The sequence below is a fragment of the Apteryx rowi genome, unplaced genomic scaffold (assembly GCF_003343035.1).
Source record: "Apteryx rowi isolate R43461 unplaced genomic scaffold, aptRow1 scaffold_183, whole genome shotgun sequence".
Classification (NCBI taxonomy): domain Eukaryota; kingdom Metazoa; phylum Chordata; class Aves; order Apterygiformes; family Apterygidae; genus Apteryx; species Apteryx rowi.
In genome coordinates this window covers 379,838-406,496 of record NW_020448119.1, presented here as the reverse complement: position 1 = coordinate 406,496, position 26,659 = coordinate 379,838, and the positions used below count along the sequence as shown (strand labels likewise).

Below are 26,659 nucleotides of genomic sequence, written 5' to 3'. Positions count from 1 at the left end.
AACTGCCCTTGATATTTTAGGCTGGGGTCTTCCTGAATCAGAGATTGATGAGATTGACAGTAAATAGAATTAATGCAAGCAAGTCAGAGATAAAACAGATGTTATGCACTCAGTACAGGTGCAAGTTATGACATTCTTTGGGAATAATCAGCTGCATAAATACAGGATGGGAACAAGCTGGTCTGACAGCAGTTCTTCTGAAAAAGTTCTGGAAGCTTATAGTAGATTACAAGGTGAATGTGAGTCAGTGAGTTCATTGTACTGTGTAGAAGATAAGCGCCACACACAAATGCATGAGGAAGATTATGGTTTGAAAGGCACCAGAAATAATCTCTGTGCTTCCTTCACTGTTGGACAGCCTCAGCTGGAGTATTGCATCAAGTTGTGAGAACCCTGCCTGAAAACAAATGGAAATGGAGAAAACCCAAAGGAGAACAGTGAGAATAATCAGAGGTCAAGAAGACACAGCCTATGTGGCATGATTGCCCAGATCAGGGTAGTTTAGCTGAGTGAAGATTGAAATCCCAGTACACAAACGGTTTACAAATGTATTTAAAGCTGCAGTAAATGTAAAAGGAATTATCTCCTTTCTGCAGTGAAGAGGGCATTATGTAATGGGGTGAAGTGTTAGCTATGTATTTTCAGGTTAGACATTTGGAAAAACTTGCTAATGGTAAAGGTAATGAAGCACAGGAATAAATTGCCGGGGGAGGCTGCAAAGCCTCTGTTATCAGAAGGCTTCTTTTAAGAAGAAGCCATACAGACATCTGTCAAGCATGACGGTGTTATCTTGCTTTGAAATACAAGGACCTCTTAGAGGACCTCTGGAAGTCAGTGCCTGCCTTGTGATTTAGTGATTGAGATAAGCACTGATGGGACACTTTCCTTCGCAGGATCTGCTAATGCATCTTCTTCTTGCTGAAGACTACGGAGCTCTACCATTTCATTTCCAATTTCAATTTCCTTCTGTTCCTTTTTTTTTTTCCTCTCAGGCATCATCTCTCCAGTGTATTCTCAACTGTAGAGTTAATATCTAGAGTTAATATCTCTCCTCACATTTGTGAATCAGGTTTATGCGATAATTAATCCACTGAGAAAAATATTCACCTTTTTTTTATTTGCAGATTTATTTGAAAAGCAGTGACCTTGGAAGCTCTGTAGATGAAGTGGAGCGACTGATCAGGAAACATGAGGCTTTTGAAAAACTTCTGTCTTCACAAGATGACAAGGTACAAAAAAAATCCAACAAATATCCTGCCAATCCAAGAGGTGGAAGGATTTTTATTTTTTTTTTAATATGGCAACAGCATAAACTGCTGACAGGTCTGATATGCTTGAACCAAAGAGAGAATGGGAAAGCTTAGTGAAATAAGAGGCAGAGGATTGGAGAAAAGTGTTAAACACTCGATGCCCAATTCCTGGTGTATTAGACACGAAAACCTCTCAGTAAGTCAAATAAATACTGGGACTTACCAGAAGAAACATTAAAAGCAGGCCATATTTCGTGTCGTGTATACCAGCAGTCTCTGCTTCTTTCATAAAAATACAGTGTCTTTCAGAGTAAGTAAAATACAGTACGTCAGAGGGGATGGTTTACTTAATTATTTAAATATATATTTTGTATACAATGTCTGTACAAAACTGGCTGACATCCTTGCACTTGTGACAGAAGCTTGATGGCTCACCAGTATGTAAAGGATCCCACCTGGCTGATGGCCACTGTTGTAATTCACCCAGGCTAGATCTAAACTCTCAAACCTGGGGCTGTGCCTGAGATCCCAGATGGGAATGAGCTCCCAGCCCTGTGACAGCTCCCTGACAGAGTGCTCATGTTGAGAGCTACCTCCCAACACCTGACTTCCACAAAGCTTCCCCCCTTCATTCTGTTTTCCATGCGCGCTCATGGATGTCAAGGCTTGTTCCATGATTCCTTGAACTGGATGATCAAAGGGGTCAGGGCTCCTGTAACTGAAACTTTAATTCATCTAAGTAGCCGGAATGCACTACAAAGGCAAATGAAAAGGTAGTCATAGATGTGGCATAGTACAGGGGGAAGGGATGGTGGCAATGCTGGTTAACATATACCTGCCATTCTTAGTTCCTTCCAGAAAAAAAAAAAGAATCTTTTAGATATGGAAAAGAGCCTTTTTTTGCTGTTTCTTTTACTCCACTTGGAAGCACAAAGGTGACTGCAGATTTGTTGCCTCCTCAGATGATGTCTCTTCAAGAACAGGCAAGCAAGCTAGAGAAGGTTGGTGGACTGGAAGGGCTACAGATCCAGCGCAAACTGAATGTCATCCTTGAGAGGAAGAAGCAGATCAAGGATCTATCCCAGAGCAGGCGGGAGAAGCTGCAGACTGCCCTCCTTCTGGCATTTTTCTACCAGAACCTGGCAGAGGTAAGAGGGGTTTAGATTGGGATGGAGGTGGAAGGCTGGGGAGCTGCCTACCTCTTTTGGATGAAGTGCTTGCCATTGCCCGAGACTAGGTGGATTGATAATCTACTCAGGTATGGCAATTCCTGTACTGCCACACTCACACAAAGGGGTAAGTGTTCTAATGCCACTGCTGTTGCTATACCCCATCATCATGGCATTGTGCCCATTGCAGCTGCTTTACACATCAGGAACTCTGCTGAAGTAAAACTAACAAAAAAATAACTGCCAGCCACTGCCTTATATCTCCCTTGGAGGGAAAAAAGGGTATTTCAAGTTGGGGTGGATACAAAGTGGAAAGGAATATGGGGGAGGGCACCAAGCTTTACTACAGAGTGTTCGATGAAGACCTCTAAGCCAGTGCTGTAACAGCTCTTCAGCTGCTGTAGACTGGTCTCTGTAGAACATGTTGGTCTCTGTTTGTCTCTCCAGTTCTGGCCTTAGTCCTGTAACTGAGTAGCTCTGCTCCTGGCATAACTTTTGGAAAGACATACTAGGTCAGTCTTTCAAAGGCAGCACAATGTGTGTGACTGAAAAATGTGCTAGCATCCGGTGTGCTGGCATAAACAACATGCATTCAGGCCCAGAGGGACATTTTTAAACCCTCCTACTGGTCTGGAATGCATCCCTTCTCCTGCTGCATCCCTTGGAATGTCCCCCACAGTTGAAAGAAAAACTGCAGGTGCTTGGTCACCTCCCAGCCCATGCAAAGAACATATGTCCTTTGACATATATGTCAAATATATGACACAAGTCAAATTAGGATTGTCACCAAAAGCAAACAAATGCCTGTAATACAGCTGTTGCTGACAACCAAATTTAAAAAAAAAGAGAGTAATCTAAAGAGTAAACAGCTTCTAAAATTCCATTTATAGGATGATATATGTGGAACTCACCTAAAAGTAATCAAATATTTAAATACCCTCTTCTCTGGCYACATTAAAGAGCCAGAGCTGCACTCTGTTTTTTAAATAGAGTGTATCAGGAATTATTTACACAGCCAAGTATTTTCCCATAGTATGTAGCCATACTTTTCCTATCACTGGAAAGCCACCTCACAGCCAGTCCACCTTGCAGACTAGCAGAGGAAGTGAATGGAGTGAATGATGCATTGCACAGTGCTAATATTTTCGAAAGAGCAATGCACCTCTGATGGAAAGGTCACGGGGCTGCAAACATCCTCACTGTCAGAGAAACTGTCAGTGTTCTTCTGGGCATACAATCAACCCATTAGCTAGGAATAATTTTGCATCTCCTCCCATCTCTCTGTAATTGTCCAGTCAATGCTTGGGATGAGATCCCCCTTCATTCTGTTTTCCTGAATTGCACATATATAGCTCAGGATCTGGCCTGCTATATTAAATAACATTTCCCTTTTCTCATCTAACATCCTCCACATTCACTCAGCCGAGGGTCCTCTAGAGAGTTTTTGCTCTTAAACTAGCTACTCATTTACCTAGCCAATCTAAATTCATTGCCTACCACTGTAGAATGTGAATGCCACCAAGGAATTAAAAAAAATACTGTTCCAATAATACCTCTCTTCCTCTTTAGTGGGTAGAATGGAATGTTTAATTTCATTTTAATGATGTTCTGGGTGTGTACAAGTTCTTTTGTGAAAATAGCTCCCAAAGGAAAGTTAAATTGCAGAGATGAGTTTTGAGTTTAGCTGTGAAAGCAGTGAGGTCATTGCTTATTCTTACTTATTAGAACAAGTCCCATAGCTCAGGTCCCACTCCCCTGAAAACTCTCTCTCCTGCAGTCATCTTTAGTCATTTCCATTGAACAAACAGAATTTTTGTATCAGCGTAAAGTGGTGATCACTGATCACTAAATGACTCTGTTCACTTCTGTCGTTAGTCCCCTGCTTATTACTGACAGTAGGAGAAAAATCACCCCTTGAGTGGCTATATACAGGGGATCTATTGGTTTCTCATTCTGACTGTACCAATAGCTTCTCCCATTCAAATGAGAAGTCAGTTAAGTGTCCTTAAAGTGTTAATGTGTGGCTGGATAGTGGAGAAGGCCCTAGCTTGTGAGGATAGTGTCAGAAATGAAAACAGCAGATGACAGTTTGCTGTCCTGGACAACCTTGACATAAGGCTCTTTGAGTTTCTAACTGTACTTCAGAGGGGAATGGTTTCTGCAGACTGTGCTGTTAATGAAAGCTATTTCTGCTATTGTTGATGCAGCCATAATTTCAACAGCTGAAACAACATTTCAAATCATTAATTAACAGGGAAAATCTTCCTGTTGTTGAGTCCTGTGTGCATTTAGTGCAGTTCCATAAGGGCAGCTGAGAGACTTTGAAACTGATAAAGCTGGCATCAATTTGCTGTTCTTATGTAGTCAAAACATTGGTGTACTTCAGTGGTCTGAGGACAACAGGATCAGTTACAAGATATGTCAAATGTTCAGTTCTCAGTGCTTTGACGGATAGGAAATATTTTCTTCAGTGCTGAGGGTTGAAGTTTAGCAAACTTTAAAAAAAAATTGTGGCGAATTAACTATCCTATTGTTTATTTTGTTCTCCCTACATTTAAATCCCCTACATTTAAATCTTAAGATCCTTAAGAAAGAATTTTGACCCCATGTAACACTTACACTGTTAGCCCTCAAGGTTCACCTCTGTATCTGAATCCAACATTCCTGATTAGAACATTTTGAATGAAGAGAAGAAGCAAATACAGAGTTGTATTGGGTTTCAGATAATCTGACTAGTGCTTGATCCCATGGTTAAGGTTTTATTTGCTTCACATTATTCATCTAGATCTCACAGCATCTCCAAAATCAGGAAATGTTACTGTTGTTTTATAGATGAGGTACAGAATTTTTAAGAATCTTAACCCATATTACAGGTCAGTCAGTGGCAAAGACAGAAGATGAAATTCAGAGCCCTAATCCAAGGTCCAACTGTCATAATCTGATCCTAAAACTGTCTACCATGTTAAGCTTGCATATCTGCTCAAGGGTCTAATGTAGAAGATTGCATCATCTGTTTATGGCTTGTAATAAAATGTGGGGCATGCAAGAAATTTTTCATTATTCTTGTGGTTATATAAAAACTATTTTCATTCCTACTGGCTTTTATTTCCTGTCAAGTAGAATAGTTCAGAAGGGCAATCTCAGCTGTCAGTTCCTTGCTCAATCTACCTAGTCCAGGCATAGTCAGTTGCACAGAGCAATGGTATATTTTGGAACAAGACCCCAGGACGGCAGGTAGTGGTCATGCTAATTCTGATGCTTCGCTTGGCTGCAGGCAGAAGACTGGATCAGTGAGCGCATGCAGAAGCTAGARGATCCTTCCATACAAGATCCCAGCAACCTGCATGACAAAATGAAGCTGCTGCAGAAACATCAGGTCTTTGAGGCAGAGATTCTAGCAAATGAAGAAATCATCACAGCTGTTAGTAAGGTAATGCTCACACTCTGCCAGTGTTTTTAGAGATTATTGAAGGTTCTATCCAAAGAAGGACAGGTAGATGGAGTGGACAGGGTGAATCACATAGCTGAAGGGCACAGTCATCTGTAATAACTCTGCTGGAGCTCCCACTCCATGAATGTCATCCTGCCAGGGGAAAAAACAAATTTACTCTTCTTTATTCCTTCCAGAAGTAAAGGCTTTCCAGCTGAGCACTGTTAGTGGGAGGTGAGGATTTACATTAGTGATTTTTTGTGCAGGGTAGGTTAAGAAAGTGAGAGACTCCTGCTAGAAAGGTCATGTAGCATAGTAATCACATTACAAATTAGTAGCAACCTTCATTTCTAATTCTGTCTTCTGAAYGTTAAGAAAGGAGAAGCCCTTGTGTCAAAAGGCCACCCAAAATCTGCGGAGATCCGTCATCAAGTCCGCATGCTTCAGGAGCATTGGGAGAAGTTGAAGAGAGCTGTTGCTGCCCGTTCAAAGATACTGGAGGATAGCCGGGATTTCCTGGAATTTCTCCAGAAGGTGGACCAGGTGGAAGCCTGGATCAGGGAGAAGGTAAGTGGATTCCAGTATTTAACCCAAGCAGCACACTAGAGACCTGTTATTTAACAACAAAATTTTGATAAGTGTCACCTTCTGGAATATTTTCTCAGTGTCTTTTGCCTGGGAGCATCAGGAAGTGCTCTACGAACAATATTGAAGAACTGATACAACAAATTCTAAAAATATTCTGGAGTGTTTCCATGCCAGAGCTGGCTGGACAGTATTAGCACATCTTTTCATTCAAAAAGTGCACATAAAGAGATTGTGATTATTAGTGGTGTTCTCATGCATGTCTCTATTGAAACAGAGAAATGAAAGCAAACTAGAATGAAAAAGACTTCAAGCATTTGGCAACCGACATTCACCCTCATTTTGTATCAAATCTGAAAATTTCTCTTTCTGATAGTGAAAAAAAGTCACTTTATTCACTAAGTTTTCATGCAGTGGCTATGTTTGGTGATCAGTTTTAGACTGGAAGGGGAACTGGGAATTCAGCTCATAGTTATGTAAAGATCAGAAGAGACTACTTCAGAAGCTATAAGGTGGTGATTTACAGAGGCAGAACATCACAGACCTGGTGTGTCATGGTGAACTGAGGGGAATCCCTTTTGCTGCATCAGCATAAGCATTGGGGAATATTGTGTGCTTGTACTCTTAGCCTAAATATTTGCTTATCGGATGCTTCTTTCCCCAGGAAGTTATGATTAACATAGGTGACGTGGGAAATGACTATGAACACTGCCTGCAGCTCGTGAAAAAGCTGAATGAGTTCCGTGGAGCAGCATCAGGGGTAAGAGGCATTTTCCATGCCTGTTTCTACCTCCCTTGTGTGACTAGAAGCAGCAGTTAACTTTTCAGCCCAGCAGCATATCCATGTAGCAAATACAGTTCAGTATCCTGAGGGGGTTGGAAGCATTACCATTATGTAAGCTATTAAAATAGCTATTGTTGGCTGTCATTGTGCCTTCTGCTTTGAGGATGTCTAAACAGAGCTGTCAGGCGCTTCTGATGCAACCTGAAAATTCAGATTGCACAACATGGCTGCAAAGCTGGGTGCATACGCCTGAATTGAGTTCAGACTTAAGTGAGCAAACTTCCAGTTTGGGTTATGAAGTCTGCAAGCCACAGTGACTTCCACCCAAATGTGGATTAAAAATGTTTGTTTCAGCTGAGTTTCTTTGAATCTGCAAGTTGATATAGACCTTCTATGGACAAACTCTTCAAAAAAGTTGACCTCTCTGTCGATTTCCCTCCTATATTTCTCCCTTCCCCTCATCATGAGAAACAGACAAGTTTCTCATACTCCTTCGTGCAAATGAAGCATAAATCTTGTAGGGCCTTTGTTGATACAGCACATGTGGTAGGTCATGAATCATAATATTAATAATCTGGCATTTAGTAAAATACAGCAATGGTTTACACTTCAGAAAGCAGCTATGTGACAGGACAGCTGCACAGTTTGTATTTCTGTGCTGGATTGAGCCTCCTTTGTAGTGGTGAGTTGCGCCAGCTGCCTCTCTTGCCCCCAGCGGGATGTGCTAACCTGGGTGCCAGACCTTGGGAGCACTGTGGAGCAGGTCCTGCCACAACAGGGGCCTGCTGCTGACATGCTTAAGCTCCTGCCGCTGAGAGCTGTAACCTCATCCATCAAGGGGATGCATTTGCAGCAGCCTCTTGTCCTTTCCCTTTGTATGAACTGATAGAGATGTGGACAAATGGGTCCCAGTGTCACATAGGAAAGACTGCTGTGCTGATTTGCTAGCCTGGAAACTGTGATGAAGGTCTGGAAACAGGTGTATTAGGATTTACTGAGTGAGGTTTGCTCTAATGTTATCTTCTAATACTCTCTTTACTCTCTATTCTCTCTTATCTTGTTGCTAGTTCCTGTTATGGCAGCTCCCATCTTTTCTTTTTGTTGCCTAATGGCAGCAGAAGACAATCCTCTTCTATGCAGAATAATAGCATAGAGATGCCTGGCACCGAGGAAAATACCCAGGACTTCCTCTTCCAGAGCCCTACAGGATTTCCTGTGACAGTGCATTAGCACTGAATCAGGACAGAGAACCAAATTAATCAAACTTCAGCACCAGGGAATCAGTGAAGTGAAGAGACCCTTCAGTCACCAGCTGAGCTGTGAGCTAAGGGATGGAGCAAGGGCTCTGCTACAGCTCATAGTAGCCCAACAGAAAGATGGTGAAAGAGACAGAAACAACACAGTGTCCCAGTCAGTGTAAGTCTCTGAACAAAAGTCTTACCATAAACTAAGGTAGACCTTAGGTGGTGTGTATGCTACAGGAAACTCTTGGCCATAGATACTGTCAGCTTCTAGCCACCGCTCCTGTACCACTCTCACATAACTCCTACAGAGAAAGGCTGGGACTGTGATACCCTTATAGCTGGTGCATAGTTATCCAGTACATCATAGAGTGGTACAGACAGAAACAGGCTGGCCTTGGCACAGTGTGTGCATCCATCCAGTCTAGGTTTCCCCACTGGGCAAATCTGAGATCAGGATAGGGAGCAACCATTCTGCATTAATGGCTGCCAGTTTTTCTACTCGTAGTCTTTGACATAGTGCTGCTAGTTCCCAGGGGAGGAGACTGCAGGGTTTCTGTTGAAGTAATATCTTACTGTCTGCTGCTTTTTCTTGTTTACTTTACAGCTGTGTATAATAGTAAAGTACATATGGAAACGTGCATATTAGTATGGACATAGCATAAATAAAATACAAATGGAGTCAGTACTGCTATTAACAGTGTGCTAGCATCTTGCACCTGTGCTTCTGCTACACTCTCTGCTAAGCATGCGATTTACCGTTCTATGGAGAAAGTTTTTGAATCATGGAAGAGTGTTCAGTGTAGGCTGTCGGTCATGCTCCAAAAGAACAACTGTTCCACTACAGTCCAAATTATATGTGCTATGTGCAAATATTTTCCTTTCTATGGTGCACTGGTACATGGGAAGCAAACTGTCTCAAAGGTTTAGCATACCTTTTAAGATACAATGATACTGCTTTAGAAGAATAAGTAATGACATATCTTGCAACCAGATGTGTGGATTGCTTGGGTTTCTCAAGGCTGTATGGATTTTAATCCTGTTGTCCACAGTACAGAAGGCACTTCTGGACAGCAGTCTATCTGGAAAAACAGTGAGTAGGCCCAGGAGCCACAAATCACTGCCTTTTTGACAGAGGAACGATCTGCCACACATCAGCTATTCCACAGCAGCCACTTACATAAGTAACAGCTGCTCCTGTGTTTCCTCAACAATTGAGCCCCTGCTGGAATGCTTGGATTATATAGGAAGCTCTGAGGGTCCTTGTCTAGACCTAGATTATTTTTGTATCTGTAGCCATGAAAGTTTTTCCTTACCTCTGCTCTCTTCTCATCTGGCACTGGTAACAGCATGTTAGCAGAGCAAACATGTCCGAAATTTTCGGTAGTGGGGCATAACACTTGCTTTATTGTTGTTGTTGTTTTTCATGTCTCAGTGGAAAGCTCAGCAAGCATTTTGAACATAGACCTTTGCTCCTTTTCTCACTTTACAGGAGATGACAGTGGATGATGCACACATTAAGGCTATCAATGTCCTGGCCATGAAACTGGAGAGACAGAACAAGGAAGAAACAAAGACAATATATCAGCGCCGGGAGCAGCTCAATGAGAAGTGAGTATGTCATTAAGCTTCTGTGTGAAGCAAAAACAGGAAGGGAAGATTAGGTCTCTGAAGTGGGCTGAGATAAGAGGAGGAGTTCCAATACATACTTTCTCCTTTAACATCATGGCTACCAAATATCAGGCAATGGAGTTGCCTTTCAAGACCCTTAGCAGTTAGCCAGAAGGTTTTCTAATACAGCAGGGATAGGTCATGTTTCTAGCCTTGGAGATGAATAGGCTGTGTTGCAGCACTTTGCAGAATACATTTGCAAAGCTAAGGCACTTATGTCTGTCCACGTAGTCATCCTGATGAAGTTCATCTTACTCCCACTAATTCACAGCAGAGTGTTAAAGATTCCAAAGTATAGATTTAGAATAGATATATCCAGATGGCTGGATATTTATTTTGTTAGGCTAATGTTCTGCCTCTATGAAGTCTCTCTGTTATAGGGTAGTGGGGATCAGTGCACAAGGTAGCTCAGAATCCAGTCTTTCTACTTAGATTTGAGTGTCATGAACCTCACTTGTGGAAGTCCTCACCTCTAAAATATTCTTTTCAATAACAGGTGGAACAGTTTCCATGGTAACCTGAATGCATACAGGAGGAGGCTGGAGGGAGCCCTAGAAATTCATGCCTTAATCAGGGAAATTGATGACATCACAGAAAGAATTAGTGAGAAGGTGAGTTCTCACATTTTTATTGATGGACATGAGAAAATGTTCTTTACCATTCACCCAGCTTCTATTTTGGCAACAGATGATAAACCCAGGCAGCCTAATGGCTAGACAGTATCCAGCAGTGACTTTTGATAGTTTTCTATGTACTGATTTCGTAGGATGGCTAAAATATCATCAAAACACTTCATGGATTACCAACTCTAAGGCATTCATGGTTAAAAATGTAAATTTGAAATGTATTTTCAGGAATTATAGATTAGGTCTGCAATAAGAGGGGATGCTATTTTTAACTATCTAATGGGAGGTTACAGAGAAGATGAAGCCAAACCCTTCTCAGAGGTTCACAGTGAAAGAATAGTCAGTAGACACAAGTTGCAACAAGAGAAGTTCCAATTAGATGTAAATGGAAAAAAAAATCAAATTGAGAGTGATCAAACACTGGAAGAAGTTACCCAGAGAGACTGTGGAGTGTCCATCCTTGATAATGTTCAAATTTCAGCTGAACTGAGCCCTGAGCAACCTGATCTAAGTTGGTCCTACTTTGAGCAGGGGCTGGACTAGATGACTTCCAGAGAATCACAATTCTTTTGTGATTCTATGATTCTAATAAATATTCTCTAGACAAATGATATTTCCAATTAAATAGTRCTTTTTACCTTGGTGACTAAATGCTATATCCAGAAGAGTCGTCCATGGCCTTCTTTCACACTGACTAGTGGAAAGAAATAGGTACTTCTAGAGCACAGTGTGTCCAACCTATTTCAGATGTCCTCTTGAAGGTGCGATGAATCATGCTCCAACAGTGCCTCCTTCTTTCCACTGATGATAGAGGGAATTAGCTAACTAAATGAGCAGTGGCATCTCTGCATCATAGACATCTGCATGTGATCTGGTAAATCCTTCCACAGGGAAGAAACACAAGAAGGTGCAGTGAGCAGGATGCAGATCTAAGAAGCTAAGAGACTGGGGTCTGTTTCTTGCTGTGTTACTGATGCAAGAGTACATCTCCTTGAGACAATGCTGAGCAGAGCTATCCAAGTTGGTTCTGAAGTCCAAAAGCCATTAGCTGAGCTACCATAAAGCTTTTTATGAATAAATTAGCTACTTAGATAGAACATAGCAACTTCTAACATTAAAGTACTGTTCCAAATTCAAAGCTTGTTCATTCAGTGCTAGCTTGGGTATCTCTCCCTGTTACTGAACTGTGACATGTACTCATATTAAATATGTGACTATGAAAAGTTATATAAAAATCTCATTATATTTCATTTTCTCCATCAGAAAATGCAGGTAGAAATGTCTGTCCTTGTTTATTCTATTCAGGTTAATAGAAGAAAAATGCTACATAAAAACTAATCATTTCATGCATATAACTATATGCTATCTATTTGAATAATAAGTCAGTAGGGGCTACTTCAGCTTACAAACTAGTAGTTTGAATGTTTTTATAACAACTTTTACTAATGTATTTCTTAATTGTCCAGGATTTTATTTCTTGTAGAATTTTAAGGGTCAATTTTTTTCCATGTTTTCATCGAACAGATGCTCTTGCAAATTTCTACACAACAACAGAATCAGAAATATTTGGCTATTTTGGTCTAGGGRAAAAAAAAAGAGAAGAAGGACTGAGAAATGTAGGGAAGCATTCCTGCCTTTATGTTTTACATGTGAATGCCCAGTGGCACCCCAAGTAAAGGAGGATTGAGACTGTTTAAAGAGTTGTGAAGTCTTGTTCCTTCTCCGTAAACAGTGCAGACATAAGGTGCCCTGTTGAAATTTAAGAAGGCAATTTAAAAAGTTAGATGGCAAAAAAAGAAGGGGAGAATGGGACAATTTGAAAGAATTGAGATATGATCCTTTTGCTTTTTGCCATCTTTGCCATTTGCACCTCCCTCTTACCCCCTTCAGAGTGTATTAATACAAGCATTGGATTATGGGAAAGATGTGGAAAGTGTGGAAAACCTGATTCGAAGGCATGAAGAGATGGAGAGAGAAATCAGCGTTATTAAGTCCAAAATGGAGGTAAGAAGTGGGGCTACACAGAGGATACTATAACAATGTTCATTTTTGCTTCTTGGAAATATGATGTAAAAGTCAACACAACCCTTCAGATTCACCAGCATGAACTGCACTGCAATGAGAAGGCAGCAGGTATAGTAGAGCATGCAGGTTTCTTCTTAGTAAAATACTGTGATTCTTTATCCTATGCCATTTAATCCTAATTTATTGTATGAAATGTCCTCTTCCTGGTGGACCAAATCTAAGAAGAGAAGTCCTTTTTTAACATGTTAGTTGTTTTTCTGGCACTCATCTAGGTGCCAGATTACACTGTCCTGTATCTCTTGGAAAGTGTGGAATCCAAATTTAACTCTCAGTCTTTCYCCCATTTTCTGTACTGACATGAACCAAAATGTTGACTTTAGCTCTATTTAGAGCTGAACTGCAGTGCATATGGTTTTTGGATAAAGTCATTAGAACAAAAAATCTTAGGTTATCATTCCCTGATCAGCTCTTGTTCTTGTAAAATGGCCAGTTTGCATGGTTTAATCTGAGCATTAAATATGCATCTGAGCTCCTATGTAATTGCATATTTTTTTAATGTTTTCAGCTGAACTGCAGTAGCAGAAATCCCATGACATCTTTTCACCATTTTTACTGTTGACCAGAGTACTAAGGTTTTTTCATATGGAACACATTTTTGCAAACTTTCTCTAAACTTTCTTTCCTTCACAGTAGTGTGCAACAGGTGATATCATCACACCTTGTGACTTTGTTAGCTAACTCTCATATTTCTCATATGAAAAGTGGGCAATTACTATTCGGCATTCCACAGATAGAATTAGCAAGGCTATATGGGGGAGTGCTGCATGGAAGCAGGAAGATGAGCAAAGTTTTTTGTTTTTTGTTTTTGATGCTGCTACAAATAATGTCAAAAGTATAATATCTATAGTTTTCTTATGGATTAAAACTAGCCTGGGACATTCTTCTTTCTACATAATTAAAATTCTTCATTTTCATCAACTTGATGGAGTAACAGAAGAAAGATAGCAACTATAAACCTGAGTTGGTGAGTGTCTGTTTACCAGGTTGTGTTAAAACAGCATCAACTAGAAGTCTACATTGAAAGTTATGTTTTGGAGCTGCTGTTTTATGAAGCAGAAACAAAGGAGTTTCCAGTCATTTGCTGAAAGACAAGTCTGGTTGCTCCTGTGTACTGCCTTATCTCCATGACTCTATTATCCATCTTAATTTAGGCTAATAGAGGTTATAATTAGCACTTTGTTCTGCGTTTGTCCCCACTCTGCAAAACTGTCTTCTTAATTGTAAATTAAGGTTTGTGTATGCAAAGCAACACACATCTGTTTCTGCATGTGGACAATTTCTTGCAAATACATATGTATCTTTTGTGCATTAAACAAGTCCTTTTGTRTATTTTGTTGTTGTAATCTAAGTACCCGATTTTGAAAACTGGGATCTTAAAAGGAGCTACTTGTCCTTGAAGTCAAACTCAGGAATGGATATAACCATTTGGCCTAAAGTCACTGTACTATAAATCTCTTCCCAGCCATTGGAATTGGAATCTTTCCGCCTTTCCACAAGGAATCCATCCATAAATGACAAACTGACTATGAAGAAACATGAGATGAAAAACAACTGGCTACGACTCCAGGGGCAGGCCAAACAAAGGTAAAGACTTCTAGTGGTCTGAACATCTCTCATCATCAGGAGGAAAGCTGCTCCCTGGGGTGACAAATCTTTCCAAAATTCTTTGAGGATCCTTTACAAAATCTTACACAGGCAGCTAAGACACCTGCATTGGAACAAGGATGACTTGGTACAACAAAATTTCCACAGATGTGATTTCAGGAAAACCAATGCAATTATTTTTTAGCTTATTCCACTAAATAATGTTACTGAAATGCCTCCAGACTATCAGATTAAATCTGTCATGAACCCTATGTGCACTTATTTTTGGATTGTTATAGAAGATTCTTTTCTTGGGTTTTTCCAAAACAGCAAAGGCTTAGGCCTGAGCTGGAATAGTTCCTGGAGGCAACTGCTRTGAAGGTTTTTACAGTTCTTGTCCTAATGAACCAATGTAGAGAATAAGGTAAGTGTGTTGCCTCCAACACAGCATGTATCTCTTGTGATTTTGATTTAAACATGAAGACTGTAGGGAGCTGTAAGGGAAAGCTAGAAGGCTCAAATTCACTTACGTCATTCAGCTTCTCCTAGGACACCTTCCTCTGGAAATGGGGAGGGAAAGGAAGCTAGGCAAATTTATGTTGGCTAATGCTAAACTGCACATTGTGTGGCAGGAAAGAGAAGCTGGCAGCCTCATATCAGTTGCAGAAGTTTAATTTTGAGATGAAGGAGATGCTAGATTGGACCCAAAACATCAGAGGCTTGATGGAAGCAGCAGGGCTTCCTAAAAGCCCAAATGAAGCGGAAAGCATGATCGAGGAGCATCAGGGGAGAAAGGCAAGTATCATCATTGCTCCCAATTGAATATCCCGGTGGACTTTCCCATGGGAACTACTTGCTGCAGACACAGCAGGACCTTGCTGCATGCACCTGTCAATAACGTGGTGAACAAACTGTTTTCAGTAACATGCTGGGAACAGAAGTCACCTAGGTATTGACAGAAATCTATCCCATGGGCTGTTTGGCAGTTCATGCCTCTGCAAAAAGTCCCAGAAAGCTGCATTACTTCTCACCTGTACTTCTGTCCAACTCTGCAGGTAAAAAAACCTGATCCTGTCTCAAAACACACTTAATGCTGATCTGTTTGCTCAGATTGCCAAAAAGCATACTAATCAATGCTAGCTTTGGGCTAGCTTTTGCCATTTAACTCCGTTTGCCTGAGAGGAAAATAAAACCAGCAATTTGTTTCACACAGGACACTAAATTGCCATTGAGTGGTACTGGTACTATACATTCATTGCTGAAACACTTTGTACCCCAGTACAAACTACCGCACATTCTTTTGGTGGCTAATTTGGCTAATATTTTTGGTGAATTTTCTAAAAGGGGTGATATTGTTAATTAACTTCAGAAAAAAGACCTATATTACCAATTTACTTTCTACCTAGCATTATGCACTTCATCCTACTGTTTTATTTTTTCTTTGCAGTTATGTTACCTTTTCTAAAAGGCATGTTCCCAAAATTATTAATAATATCAAGGGTGAAAATCCAGTGCTGTTTGGATCCCATTACTAGTACAAATAGTTTGTTATGATTCTGATTCAATTCTAGATCTGAATTTAATACCTAGCACCTGATGTCGCCTCCTCTTTCAGTCTTCTATTTTAACAATGCTCTTTCATGTCACGCTCTTATTCAACCATACTAATAATTCTTTGCTACAATAGAAATGCCCCAAACCATTGTTATACTCCAGTTTTGAAAGTGGCAAGATCTAGGCCTTTAATATCTATTAGCAAAGGAAGCCAAACAGATCTAAGGAGACAGTCATACAGAGAAGGAGGAATCCAAGAAATGTGTTCTTTTGCAYTATGTTCACTAAACTAAAATTATAGATCAGACGAGATGGATTATTTTTTCATTCAGGCTAGTGGCACAAACCAAAGTCCTTAGGAGAGTCGAGAATTAAACACAAGGTGCTAATCTGAATAAAAAACAAAGTGGCTATCTTCTTACAGATGTGTTAGCTAAGATTGGCCAACCCAAATAAGGAATAAACCCTAAAAACAACAGTGCTAATTTGAAACATTTAGTAGACCATGCCATAGTTTTGAGATGGTTTACAAGTTAATGCACATTGTTATTTCAGTATAGAGTTATTTTTTGTTTTCAAATGGTTTACATTAGGAATTCCACATTCAGTTTGCAGGACTCACAGTTGTTTGTAATGTTTTTACCTCAAGGATTCAATATACAGACATAGCTCAATCTTTTCCTCAGACCAGAGGATAAAGTTTAATATATTTCATTTTATCCCCAAGAAATAAAATAAAATAGTGTCTTTAATGCAATAATCTAATATTTGGCAGGAGAGGAAAAATTCTAGGCACTGTTCATTTTAAAAGAACCACCTTTCATGTGGGAATATGGGGAATACAGTATTATGGATGTTCAAAACCATGTTAATTTATTCTAATCATTTTTCATTCTGTTCCTAATTGAATCTCARTTTTGATTTATAGGAGACCAGTTGTTCCTAGAGCAATAAAGTCATTTATTGTCCACATTTACTTTCTCAGGCCATTCTATGCTCTTTCGGTACCATAGCTCAAAGGTGAATGATTTTCTGTACAAATACTAGTGTTGGAAAGTTGATGTCCATATTCTTCCCCTTAAGGCCTGTATCCTGAATAGCTGGCATTCCATAAACCTTTGACATCAACCTTACTAATATATTTTAGGAGGAGATTGAAGCACGAGTGGAAAGATTCAACTTTCTCAGTAACTATGGTCAGAAACTTGCCAATTCTGGTCACTATGCAACCCCTGAGATTCATCAGTCCCTCTCCAGATTGCAGCTAGCCTGGTCTGAATTGATTCAAGCATGGCAGGAGCAATATTTAAAATTATTTGAGGCTCAAGATTTACAGGTGAGTAAAAAAGCATTCAATGGAGAATGTGCATCCCACTGATAACTTTTCTCAGTATAGACAGCAGATAAAAAAAAATTGAATTACCATCAAGTGAGGATGGTATAACAAAAGATATGCTAATAATACCCAGGGCTTGACACCACATTTCAGTGGTTTCCAGAAGGCATAGTGAAGGCTGAGTATGTTCAATGATGGCAAGACCTTTAGAAGTTGTATCTTTACAAACCAGAGAAGTTTCTGTGGAATATGTGCTCTTATGTCTTTCAAAGGCTATAGAACTTGGCAAAAGTTCACACAAACCCTCATGCAGCTGGCAAAAGGCACATCCTTGAAATGGAAAACCACTGCCCTACCAAATTCCAAACCCTCACCCCCAAAACATGGAGGCAGGCATACATTTTAATGAAATGATCTGAAGAAAAATGTATCATGGACAAGATAAAGTATTTTTCCCTGGCTTTCTTCTAACATAAGAACTGTTTTGGCTGAAGTTTTCCAGAAATACTTGCCTGAGACAGTTATCCCATTTACAAAATTTCTGCCCAAATGGCTTGTTGGCAAAAGTTAGAAATAATTGAAACAGAGATCTTATAATGGGGAGTGTCRCATACCTTAATTAACAGCTGGTGCTACTAGACCCTTCTAAAAAAATTCATATATATAAGAACTTAAACCATATGGTAAGCGCTGCTTTCATGCTTCTTTATGTATTACATTCTACTTATTTCAGGCAACATTACCATCTCTTTCATTGGCCAGTACCTTACACAGCACTCTCAGTGTAAAGGTACCACTCATAGTTTTAAGAATTAGAGTATAGAAAACTGTCTACATTATTAGCAAACATGCTACAAGTACTTGTATTGTACCCTATGCCTGAGATGAAAAGAAATAGTTATATTTGTAAAGGAGAAAGCTACAATATTTATAGTTACATATATAGCTATTGCAGCATCTAATACTTATTGTCACGCAGTGCTATCGATTAATTTTTGCAATAGTCCAGAAAGTTAATTGAGTATTTTTCAGCATGCTCTGCCCAAGACATGACTGCTTCTACTTTACAGCACACTTGTGTCTGCTTTCTCTCCCCATACAGAAATTCTATGGCTATGTGGAACAGACTGAGAGCTGGCTCAGCAGCAAAGAGGCTTTCCTAGCCAATGAGGACTTAGGGGTAGGTACACGGAGAAACAACAATATTCCCAGCAGTAAGTCGGGGGGACAGGGAGCTGTGAAGTATGATGATGTGCTCTGAACCTTCCTGCGATCCTTCTCCCTCCAAAGTTACTGTTCTGCCTTGTTGACAGTTTAGGATCAGATTTCTTTCCTCAATACTTTACACAGACAGGATAGGTTTCTCAGCCCCAAGTGTAATGAAACATTCCAACTACTCCTATTACAGTGGGAAACTGAGACTGCATCTCTAACTGGTCATACCTGACCCAAGTAAGCTTACCAGCAGTGTGCAAGTCAGCATTGCTGTCACTGCTGACATATCCAATGTAGCTTAAAATTAGCTACCTCAGGTATCAGTAACATTGCAAAAACTTAAAGCATAGTCTGATGCACAGGCTGCAAAAGCCATGCAGGATGCTGGATATACACTCTGATGGTTAGCTTACACTGCGACTTGTACAGTATACATAGTACACAAACAGTCTTAAACCTCACCTCTCACTGTCTCTGCAGGAACTACAATTACATCTCTGAGTTCAGTGTAGACATAATTGGTACAAATGGTACTAATGCTAGCAGCTGGTGTCTGTCTCAGTAACTTTCAGCCTGGAGGTATGTATTCACAGCCCCTCCACTGAAGTATAAGAGACTTGAAAGAGGCACCCATTTTCCAGTCATTTTTAGTTCAGCAACGCACAGAACCACTATTCCAGTGGTTCATGTAAACATCCAGCTGTTTAGATGTTTTGTAATCCATCTGATATGAAACTTTTGAAAGGATGAGCTTCTTCAGGAGCTCTACAGCTCCCTCTAGAACAGTAGGAAAACACAATTTATTAAAGTAACATTTTGACACTTCTGATTCTGAAATTAAAAGTGCAGAGGGGTGCTGAAAAGAGAGCTCTGAGTCATTAAATTGGAGTCACAAACATTACAAGAAGTCAGATTCCATGTTTCTCTTGAGATTAACTGTAATGGCAGGTCCAGTCCTCAAGTTCAGATCCGGMTCTGAGCTCTTCCAAATTCCATGGGTTGAAACTGAGGSTCTAGTTTTAACCTCTTTCTGTGATATATTTGTTCATTTAACTCTGATCTCATTTTGGCATCTCATATTTGCTTCCAAAACAGCATCTGTCACAAGACTGATTTATGATTAGGAGGAGATCAGCTTTATCTCCTGAGAAGAATGAGATGCTGTTTGTARCACAACAGTCAGCAGAAGAAGCTGAGCATCCAGCAGTTTGTTCAGTTCTGACTCTGAATTAATGGCTTCAGACCATGCATAGAACATTATTTAAGCCCCAAGTCTCAGGTTCAATGACAATAAATTTCAAAGGCCAATATATTTTCTTGATGGCTTACAAATGTGGAGTAAATGCCATTTAGCTTCTGGATTATCAGTGTGGTGGATAGAATAACTGTGACTAAAAGTAGCTTCCCTTTGTTGAATTCCGTCCAGGACTCAGTGTCTAGTGTGGAGAGCCTACAGCGGAAACACATGCAGTTTGAGAAAGCCCTGGAAGCTCAGATGGAGAAAATTGATGAGATAGCTTCATTTGCTCAGCAGCTAACACAAAACAAGCACTATGACTCAGACAACATCACCAACAGATGCCAGGCCATTCTGAGGAGGTAAAGTCAATTCCTTCCCATGTCTGCTACCCATTTCTTTTGCAACGAAACTCTCCCCATGTGCTCTAAAGTCTTTGACTGTTTTAAGAGAACCATAAACTGGTTTGCATTTACTTAGCATTGCTATTCACACTGTGGTCCTGCCAAATTGGCTTGAGTCTAGTCAATATTTCATTAGGAGGTTTCCAAAGTACAGTTAAATGGAGGGCGGGTTTCAGGAAAAAGGCAGTTTTTCTGTAATTCTGCATCCTGGCCTGGCCTTAGGGACAGTGCTTCAAACAACCCACAGAGGCCCGCTGTGCCAGTAAATACTTCATTGTCATTAAATATCATCAAGAAAGGTAATTTGCTACTTTACTGCTTTTTCACTGCTCTGAGGGAATTGACCCTAAAGCCCTGCTCAGGTTCTCCATTACGGCATTTTACAGTTCTTTCTGATAAGATCTTGCCCTTTCATGTGAATTTTTTTATTTCTCCTAGCATGTTTCATATTGTTCCTCTTAAACAAATGCTGATAGTAGAGGCAGTTACATTCAGTGCTATGGCAGAGCAAAAGCAATGTGCAAACTATCTCATTCTTACATTAATTTGAATAAAGTGCTGATGGCCCATATTTGGGAGGAAGAAGAGAGGATGGTGTAGCTTTGGTTTATCAGACAATATCAGTGTCAAATACCCTTATATCCACAGACTTTCCATATAGAAACATGCTAAGCTTATGTTCCATTCCCCTGAAAGGCACTAATGGTGATTCTTAGAGGCAGGTATTACATATAGAGAATAAGTGCACACTTTAAACATAACCTTCTGCAAATAGTCCTTCCTACAGTGTCCTGAGCATCTTCTCTGGCAGTCTGAATCATGGAAGACTGCATGTTATAATCAACTGTCTCCTAGAAATGAAGGGTTAGATCACGTGGCTTTTAGAGATGAAATTTGAAAACCCATATCCTAACTAATCCACTCTGTGATTTTTACTTCATATGTTTGTCTTCAACTCAGGAAAGAGAAACTGCTGGAGAATGCTGCTGCTCGCAGACGTCTGCTAGAGGAATCAAGGCTTCTGCAGAGGTTGCTGAGGAATTCCTTTGAGGTACAATTACATTGGATTCATGGTGTTCTGGTTTCTTAAAACATACCATGCTGCATAGGTCTGAATCCCTGAAGGGATTTACTAGGAGAAAAAATTAAAGAAGAACTGAGTCTGAAAGGAGATGAGATTGGAAAAGATGAGGATAAGAGAGAAGGGATCTTTTTCAGCTTTCAAGTCACAGTTTCCCTCCAGTGTCTAAATGAAAGGTCTAATTCTGATATTCTCCTCAAACCACAGMACAATGCAGAAGAAATAGATACCTAAAAAGAGAATGTTCCACCATTTGAAAATTAACGGGCAGAGGCAAACTAATCCTTTTCCTATGAGATGCTGACAGTGGGATTAGAAATATGGATGCAGTTGCTCTTTCTCCCCCATAGGCACATATACCCACACACACACACTCACACTACATAGACACTATCTCATGGATGCGGCCTCCTTTCCAGCTGACAGTGCTTGTAAACAAAGCTGCAGGGATGATCTCATTATGAAAGACATAAGGAGCTTTGGAAAGCAGAATCTCAGAAGGACAACTAATTTTTGTTCCTACTCACTAGTCCTATGTGTTATACATATTAGAAGAGAGCCTGGCAGATTGGAGCTGAAGGAACTCTGAATTTTTGTCTACTTCTGCTCTTTCCTCCCCAAAGGTGGCTGCTTGGATCAATGAGAAGAATAGTATTGCCCAGGATGACAGCTGGAAGGATCCAAGCAACCTGCAGACCAAATTGCAGAAGCACCAGACTTTCCAAGCGGAGATCATGGCCAATAGAAATCGCCTAGACTCCATCAAATCTGTGAGAGAAGCTGGGTTGATGGCAGGGCTTGAAAACTGTCACAAAGTCACAAACAAGCAAGGGAGATCACTGTCCCCCTCACTGACATTGTTCACTTTATTTACCTCTAAGGGGGTTTGGAAGCTTACTTCTTTAACCCATCAAGAACTTTCTGTGCCTTGGATAAAAGGCATGGGATTCTTTCAGCTTATCTCTTGGGGTCCAGTGTGAGCTATATTCATTGTATGTACAATGGAAAAAGATGGTTGCTTCCAATGAATGATTCATTCCACTGATTTTAGACATGTCTCTTTGGGGTGAATCACACTTTGGAGGTATACCTGTTTCTTTCCTGAAGGGAACCAAGGTGACTAAATGCACAGTTTCAACAAGTCAGATAAGATATATCCTACAAAAGGTGTCAAGATGAGTTTTYAAGTGTTGCCTTTGCAGAGACATGCTAGTAGGAGAGATATGAGGGAAGTCTGACAAGCTTTGTCAGATACCTGGCAGAAGCTGTGATCAGATGATGGGTTTGGAAGGACAGACCGTTACATGTTTCTTAAACTTATTCTCAGCACAATGCTTACTATCTGTATTTTGCAATAGGTAACTGAGCATTAAGGATAGGGCTCCTCCTCAGATTTATCTGTATGGAGTGATGTAGAAGCTATTGTTTTCAGAAACTGAGCAGACACAACAGGACAATTAAGGGTGGAGTTACAACTCTCTCCATACTAACATGTTTTTAAAGAGTTGTTTGCAAAATCTCATTATTTCTTTCTGCCTTGTCTTTGTCCTTGGGAATGTCCTTGGGAATTGATTTTTAGAAGAAAATTAACATCTGCTGTTCTGGTTTAGCATCCTTCTCTTGCTATGCCTCCTCTCCCTCATTGCATAATATAGAAATAGCTCAGCGTAGCTTTCTAAAGCAAATTTGGCCCCAGCTTAAGGATCCTCTGCCTCATGGAGGAGTCTCTTGCTGTGCCTCCTCTACCTCTTTTTCAACCAACCAGTAAAGCATCTGTAGGTCAGGGATTAGAAAAGCAGATACACTTTTACTATATCATACAGTGATACAAAGGTACCATTGCATGACATTGTAAAACCTCTTCTAACATGCAGGGAAGGGAATAGAAAAGGATAGGTAGCTGGACAATCTCAAACAGTGGTCACAGAATATGGGGCATATCATAGAAATAACATAGTGCTTGCAAACTAGGCTCACTGCCAATCTTTAGGTGGTGTAGCTATTGCATAATGAAGATTCTCTTTAGCCTTTAAATGTCCTCTAACATTGGCTTTGTAACATTTCAAATAGTTTTAGAGGCCAGAAATATAGGAAAATCAGTCCCTGACATAGTTTCAATAAGCATTTTGCCTTTATCCATTTTCCTTTGTCTGTGCAGCCTCCTTATGTTATGTCAGGAAGTGACAGCTGCAGCTGGCCCTTTGCCTAGCAGTGCCAATAGAATTTGTTATTGAGGCAAATGTGATATATTCTCACATATTCAGCAAAGAAAGAAAGCTCTGACAATTCTCTTTGCTGTAGGAAGGGGAGAAGATGCTCCGTGAGAGGCACTATGCCCCTGAGGCCATTCAGTCCAGATTGCAAGAAATGGAAGAGCTATGGGATGAACTGCTAGCAAGCTGCCAGGATAAACGGGTCAAGCTTCAAGATGCGTACAAGGTAACAGGTTGCCCAGAGAGGCTGTGGAGTCTCCTTCTCTGGAGATATTCAAAACCCGCCTGGATGCGATCCTGTGCAAAGTGCTCTAGGTGACCCTGCTTGAGCAGGGGGGGTTGGACTAGATGATCTCCAGAGGTCCCTTCCAACCTCAACCATTCTGTAATACAGAGATGCCAGTGGTTGGGACTTGGTGTCATTTCCGGAGATATCATGGTTGCCTTGATGCACAGTCTCATCTACTAGTGTGTCAGTTGATACAGTCAGACTTGATTCCTCAAGACCATTAGAGCAAAGAAACTACTAAGCATGAACTGGTTGAATGGAAATAGTGGGAGGACTGGGAAGGAAAATGATTTGTAGACTGTGTTCCCTTGTGCTTTCTGCAGCTGGTTTGGAGTCGAGATTTCAGAGAGGGATACTGARGGGAAATATGTTCACCCACTGCATCTGTCAACTCTCTGGATCTGTCCCAGTGGCATCTTTCCTCTAACACAAGTGAGAAAGAAGCCCACAGCTGCTTTCCATTCTTCTAGCTCTTCCCAGTCACATGACTTTCCTCCTTGTGAGCTTTACATGAGCAATCAAACACCTTGTACGTATAAAATAGAGCTCCCCTTTTAAAATGGCTTCCTTTTTAAGTATTGTGTCCATCAGTAATATTTGTGCAACCTAGGTAGGATTAGCTCAGATGTTCTCTGCATCTGTTCTTGTGTTTGCTCTGACTGAATTCTCTTCTTCATTTGTACCACCATCACACCTGGGGAGAGGTCATTGAGCACCAGAAAGTTTCCCTGCACTGGGTGTGTAATCCTTCTTGAAGGTGACTGAGATTTTATATTATATTATAGATCCTAAAGATTTAATTGACCYTTCCTTTCTGCTTGTCCCCAGGCCCTTCATTTCCAGCGGAGTGTAGAGGATATGGAGAAATGGTTGGAAGATGTGGAAAATGAGCTAAAGGCACCATATAGTAGCAATGATCTGGTGGTTTTGAACAGTCATCTGAAGAAACAAGAGGAACTGGAGGCAGATATCGCTGGCCATAGGGACCGGCTGCAAGAGCTTGTGACCACAGCTCAGGAATTTCAGCAGGAGAAACATTTCCTTGCTGATGAGCTTGAAGACAGGGTAGATCAACTGGTGCAGAGGTATGTGAGTGCCTGGCCTGTCTCCTGCCATTTTTATCCTATTTTTCTCAGCCTTTTTTTTCCCTACATCCTCTTTTATTTCTTTTCTTTTCCACATCATTTTGAAAAGACCATTTCATATTAGTTCACTATCACTCTGTTGTCCTCATTGGATTCCCTTTAAAATCTGCAGATACAAAAGTCTACGTGATCCACTGCAGGAGAGACGTGGGAGTTTGGAGGCAAGCAGACTTCAGTACCAGTTATTCCGAGATGTTGATGAGGAGTTGGCCTGGGTTCGTGAGAAACTCCCAGTGGCTTCTTCCAGGGATTATGGCCAATCCCTAGCAACTGTTCAGAGTCTACAAGAAAAGCACGAGGTAATGTAATGTGAAAACCATTCTCAGTCTTCAGAATCAAAGAGAGAACATGGAATTCACCTGTTTGGCAAACCTCATCTGCTGTGCTTTGGCTAACAGGAGTCATGATGCCAGGAATAACTCTTATTCTGGTCTGATATTTACGACATTTTTTTATAGGATGTGTCCATGACTTGGCAACACCTGGGACTCCATGCTGCTTAGCACTGCAATGCTCTAAGTAGCACACCATATGCTGTGGATACATTAGCTCTTTCTGCAAACAACTGAGTTTCAAATCCTAGAGCCGCAATATGAAATAGTTTTTACAAGCTGTTGTGCATGCTGGTATAGCTTCTTTGGCAACAGATGTCCTAATAAAATGTGCTTTCAAGCTCGATAAGTGCATCCAAGCATGCTCATTGTTCAGATGTCTCAGGATGAGCTCTCAGAGAAACATCTTTTCCTACTCTGGAGGGAGGGAGTTAACAGGATATTATGATTTTGAGCCAACCTTCATTCTAGCAATAGCTTTCAAGATAGCTGCTGAGTTATTCTGCAAGGTTCAGATGGGCCATCAGAGACAGTAGTGCCTGGAACGCTGTCACCTCAAATACCAACAAAACAGCAGCTGCCTTTCTAATTGTTTTTGAGTAAAAAGCACTGTCCCTTTGCAAACACATGAGGTGGAAGAAAAAAAAGCTCCTGCTAGAAGTTTTCAGACACTCTTGGTATTTAGTGTTAGCAAAGGGCAGCTCATTTAAGTGGGACATCAAATGCCTCTGGGGAAAAATCTGTGCAATCTGCAAAGGGCTGGGAAAGGCAGAAGATTTTATAAGGTGAAAATATATATGTACATACACATATATTTGGCACAGATATTTGGTGCAATCTGATGCATGTCTAGAAATAAAAATCTAAACTCACAAAAAATTCTGAAAGTCTCCAGGGTAAAAAGTCAAGACTGGTACAGGTCATACACTAGGACAGGGATGAAGTCTCTTAAAAAGTTTTATCCTAGGTGTGCTTACAACTTAATGAAGAATGATAAAATGGTTTTAAATGCATCTTCCAGAATAGTCCTGAGTAAAACCCATGGGAATGTTGTGAATAGTTATTTGTAAATATTCTGAATATTGAGATGCAGTTGGTGGCTTTGAGAATAGGCAGTAAGAACAAAAGGCTTGTTTCATCATCACTGAAAGTATGAACGTTATTATGCCTGTAATTACTCCTAAAAATATGAGCTGATTGACATGGTGGGGAAGTAGATTAAACTGATGGAAAGAAGGAATGTTTGAGCTGGATTTATCTGAGAAAGCATTTGGGATAACTGAGGGAACTGTGGATATACTGCTTTAGGCTGCAATGATCTTTGTGTTAATTGGCCAGATTTCAAAATATTTCAATAATTTGTGAAAATGGGGGAAATAGGCTGTAATACCAGTGCAGAATCAAAGGCCAATTCTTCCTGCCATTTTG

General features: G+C 40.4%; 1 protein-coding gene across 1 annotated transcript in view; it reads left to right on the top strand.

Moving 5' to 3' along the window:
• Positions 1-26,659, top strand: part of SPTBN5 (spectrin beta, non-erythrocytic 5) — a 100,344-nt gene that overhangs the window by 57,795 nt on the left and 15,890 nt on the right. Inside the window, 18 exon segments of the mRNA XM_026061676.1 lie at positions 1,125-1,229; positions 2,213-2,398; positions 5,694-5,849; positions 6,225-6,416; positions 7,099-7,194; positions 9,952-10,070; positions 10,627-10,741; positions 12,647-12,760; positions 14,304-14,425; positions 15,058-15,220; positions 17,127-17,315; positions 18,418-18,495; positions 19,957-20,129; positions 21,132-21,222; positions 21,876-22,022; positions 23,554-23,691; positions 24,583-24,839; positions 25,012-25,198. Coding sequence (XP_025917461.1) covers positions 1,125-1,229; positions 2,213-2,398; positions 5,694-5,849; positions 6,225-6,416; positions 7,099-7,194; positions 9,952-10,070; positions 10,627-10,741; positions 12,647-12,760; positions 14,304-14,425; positions 15,058-15,220; positions 17,127-17,315; positions 18,418-18,495; positions 19,957-20,129; positions 21,132-21,222; positions 21,876-22,022; positions 23,554-23,691; positions 24,583-24,839; positions 25,012-25,198 — 2,628 coding nt within the window.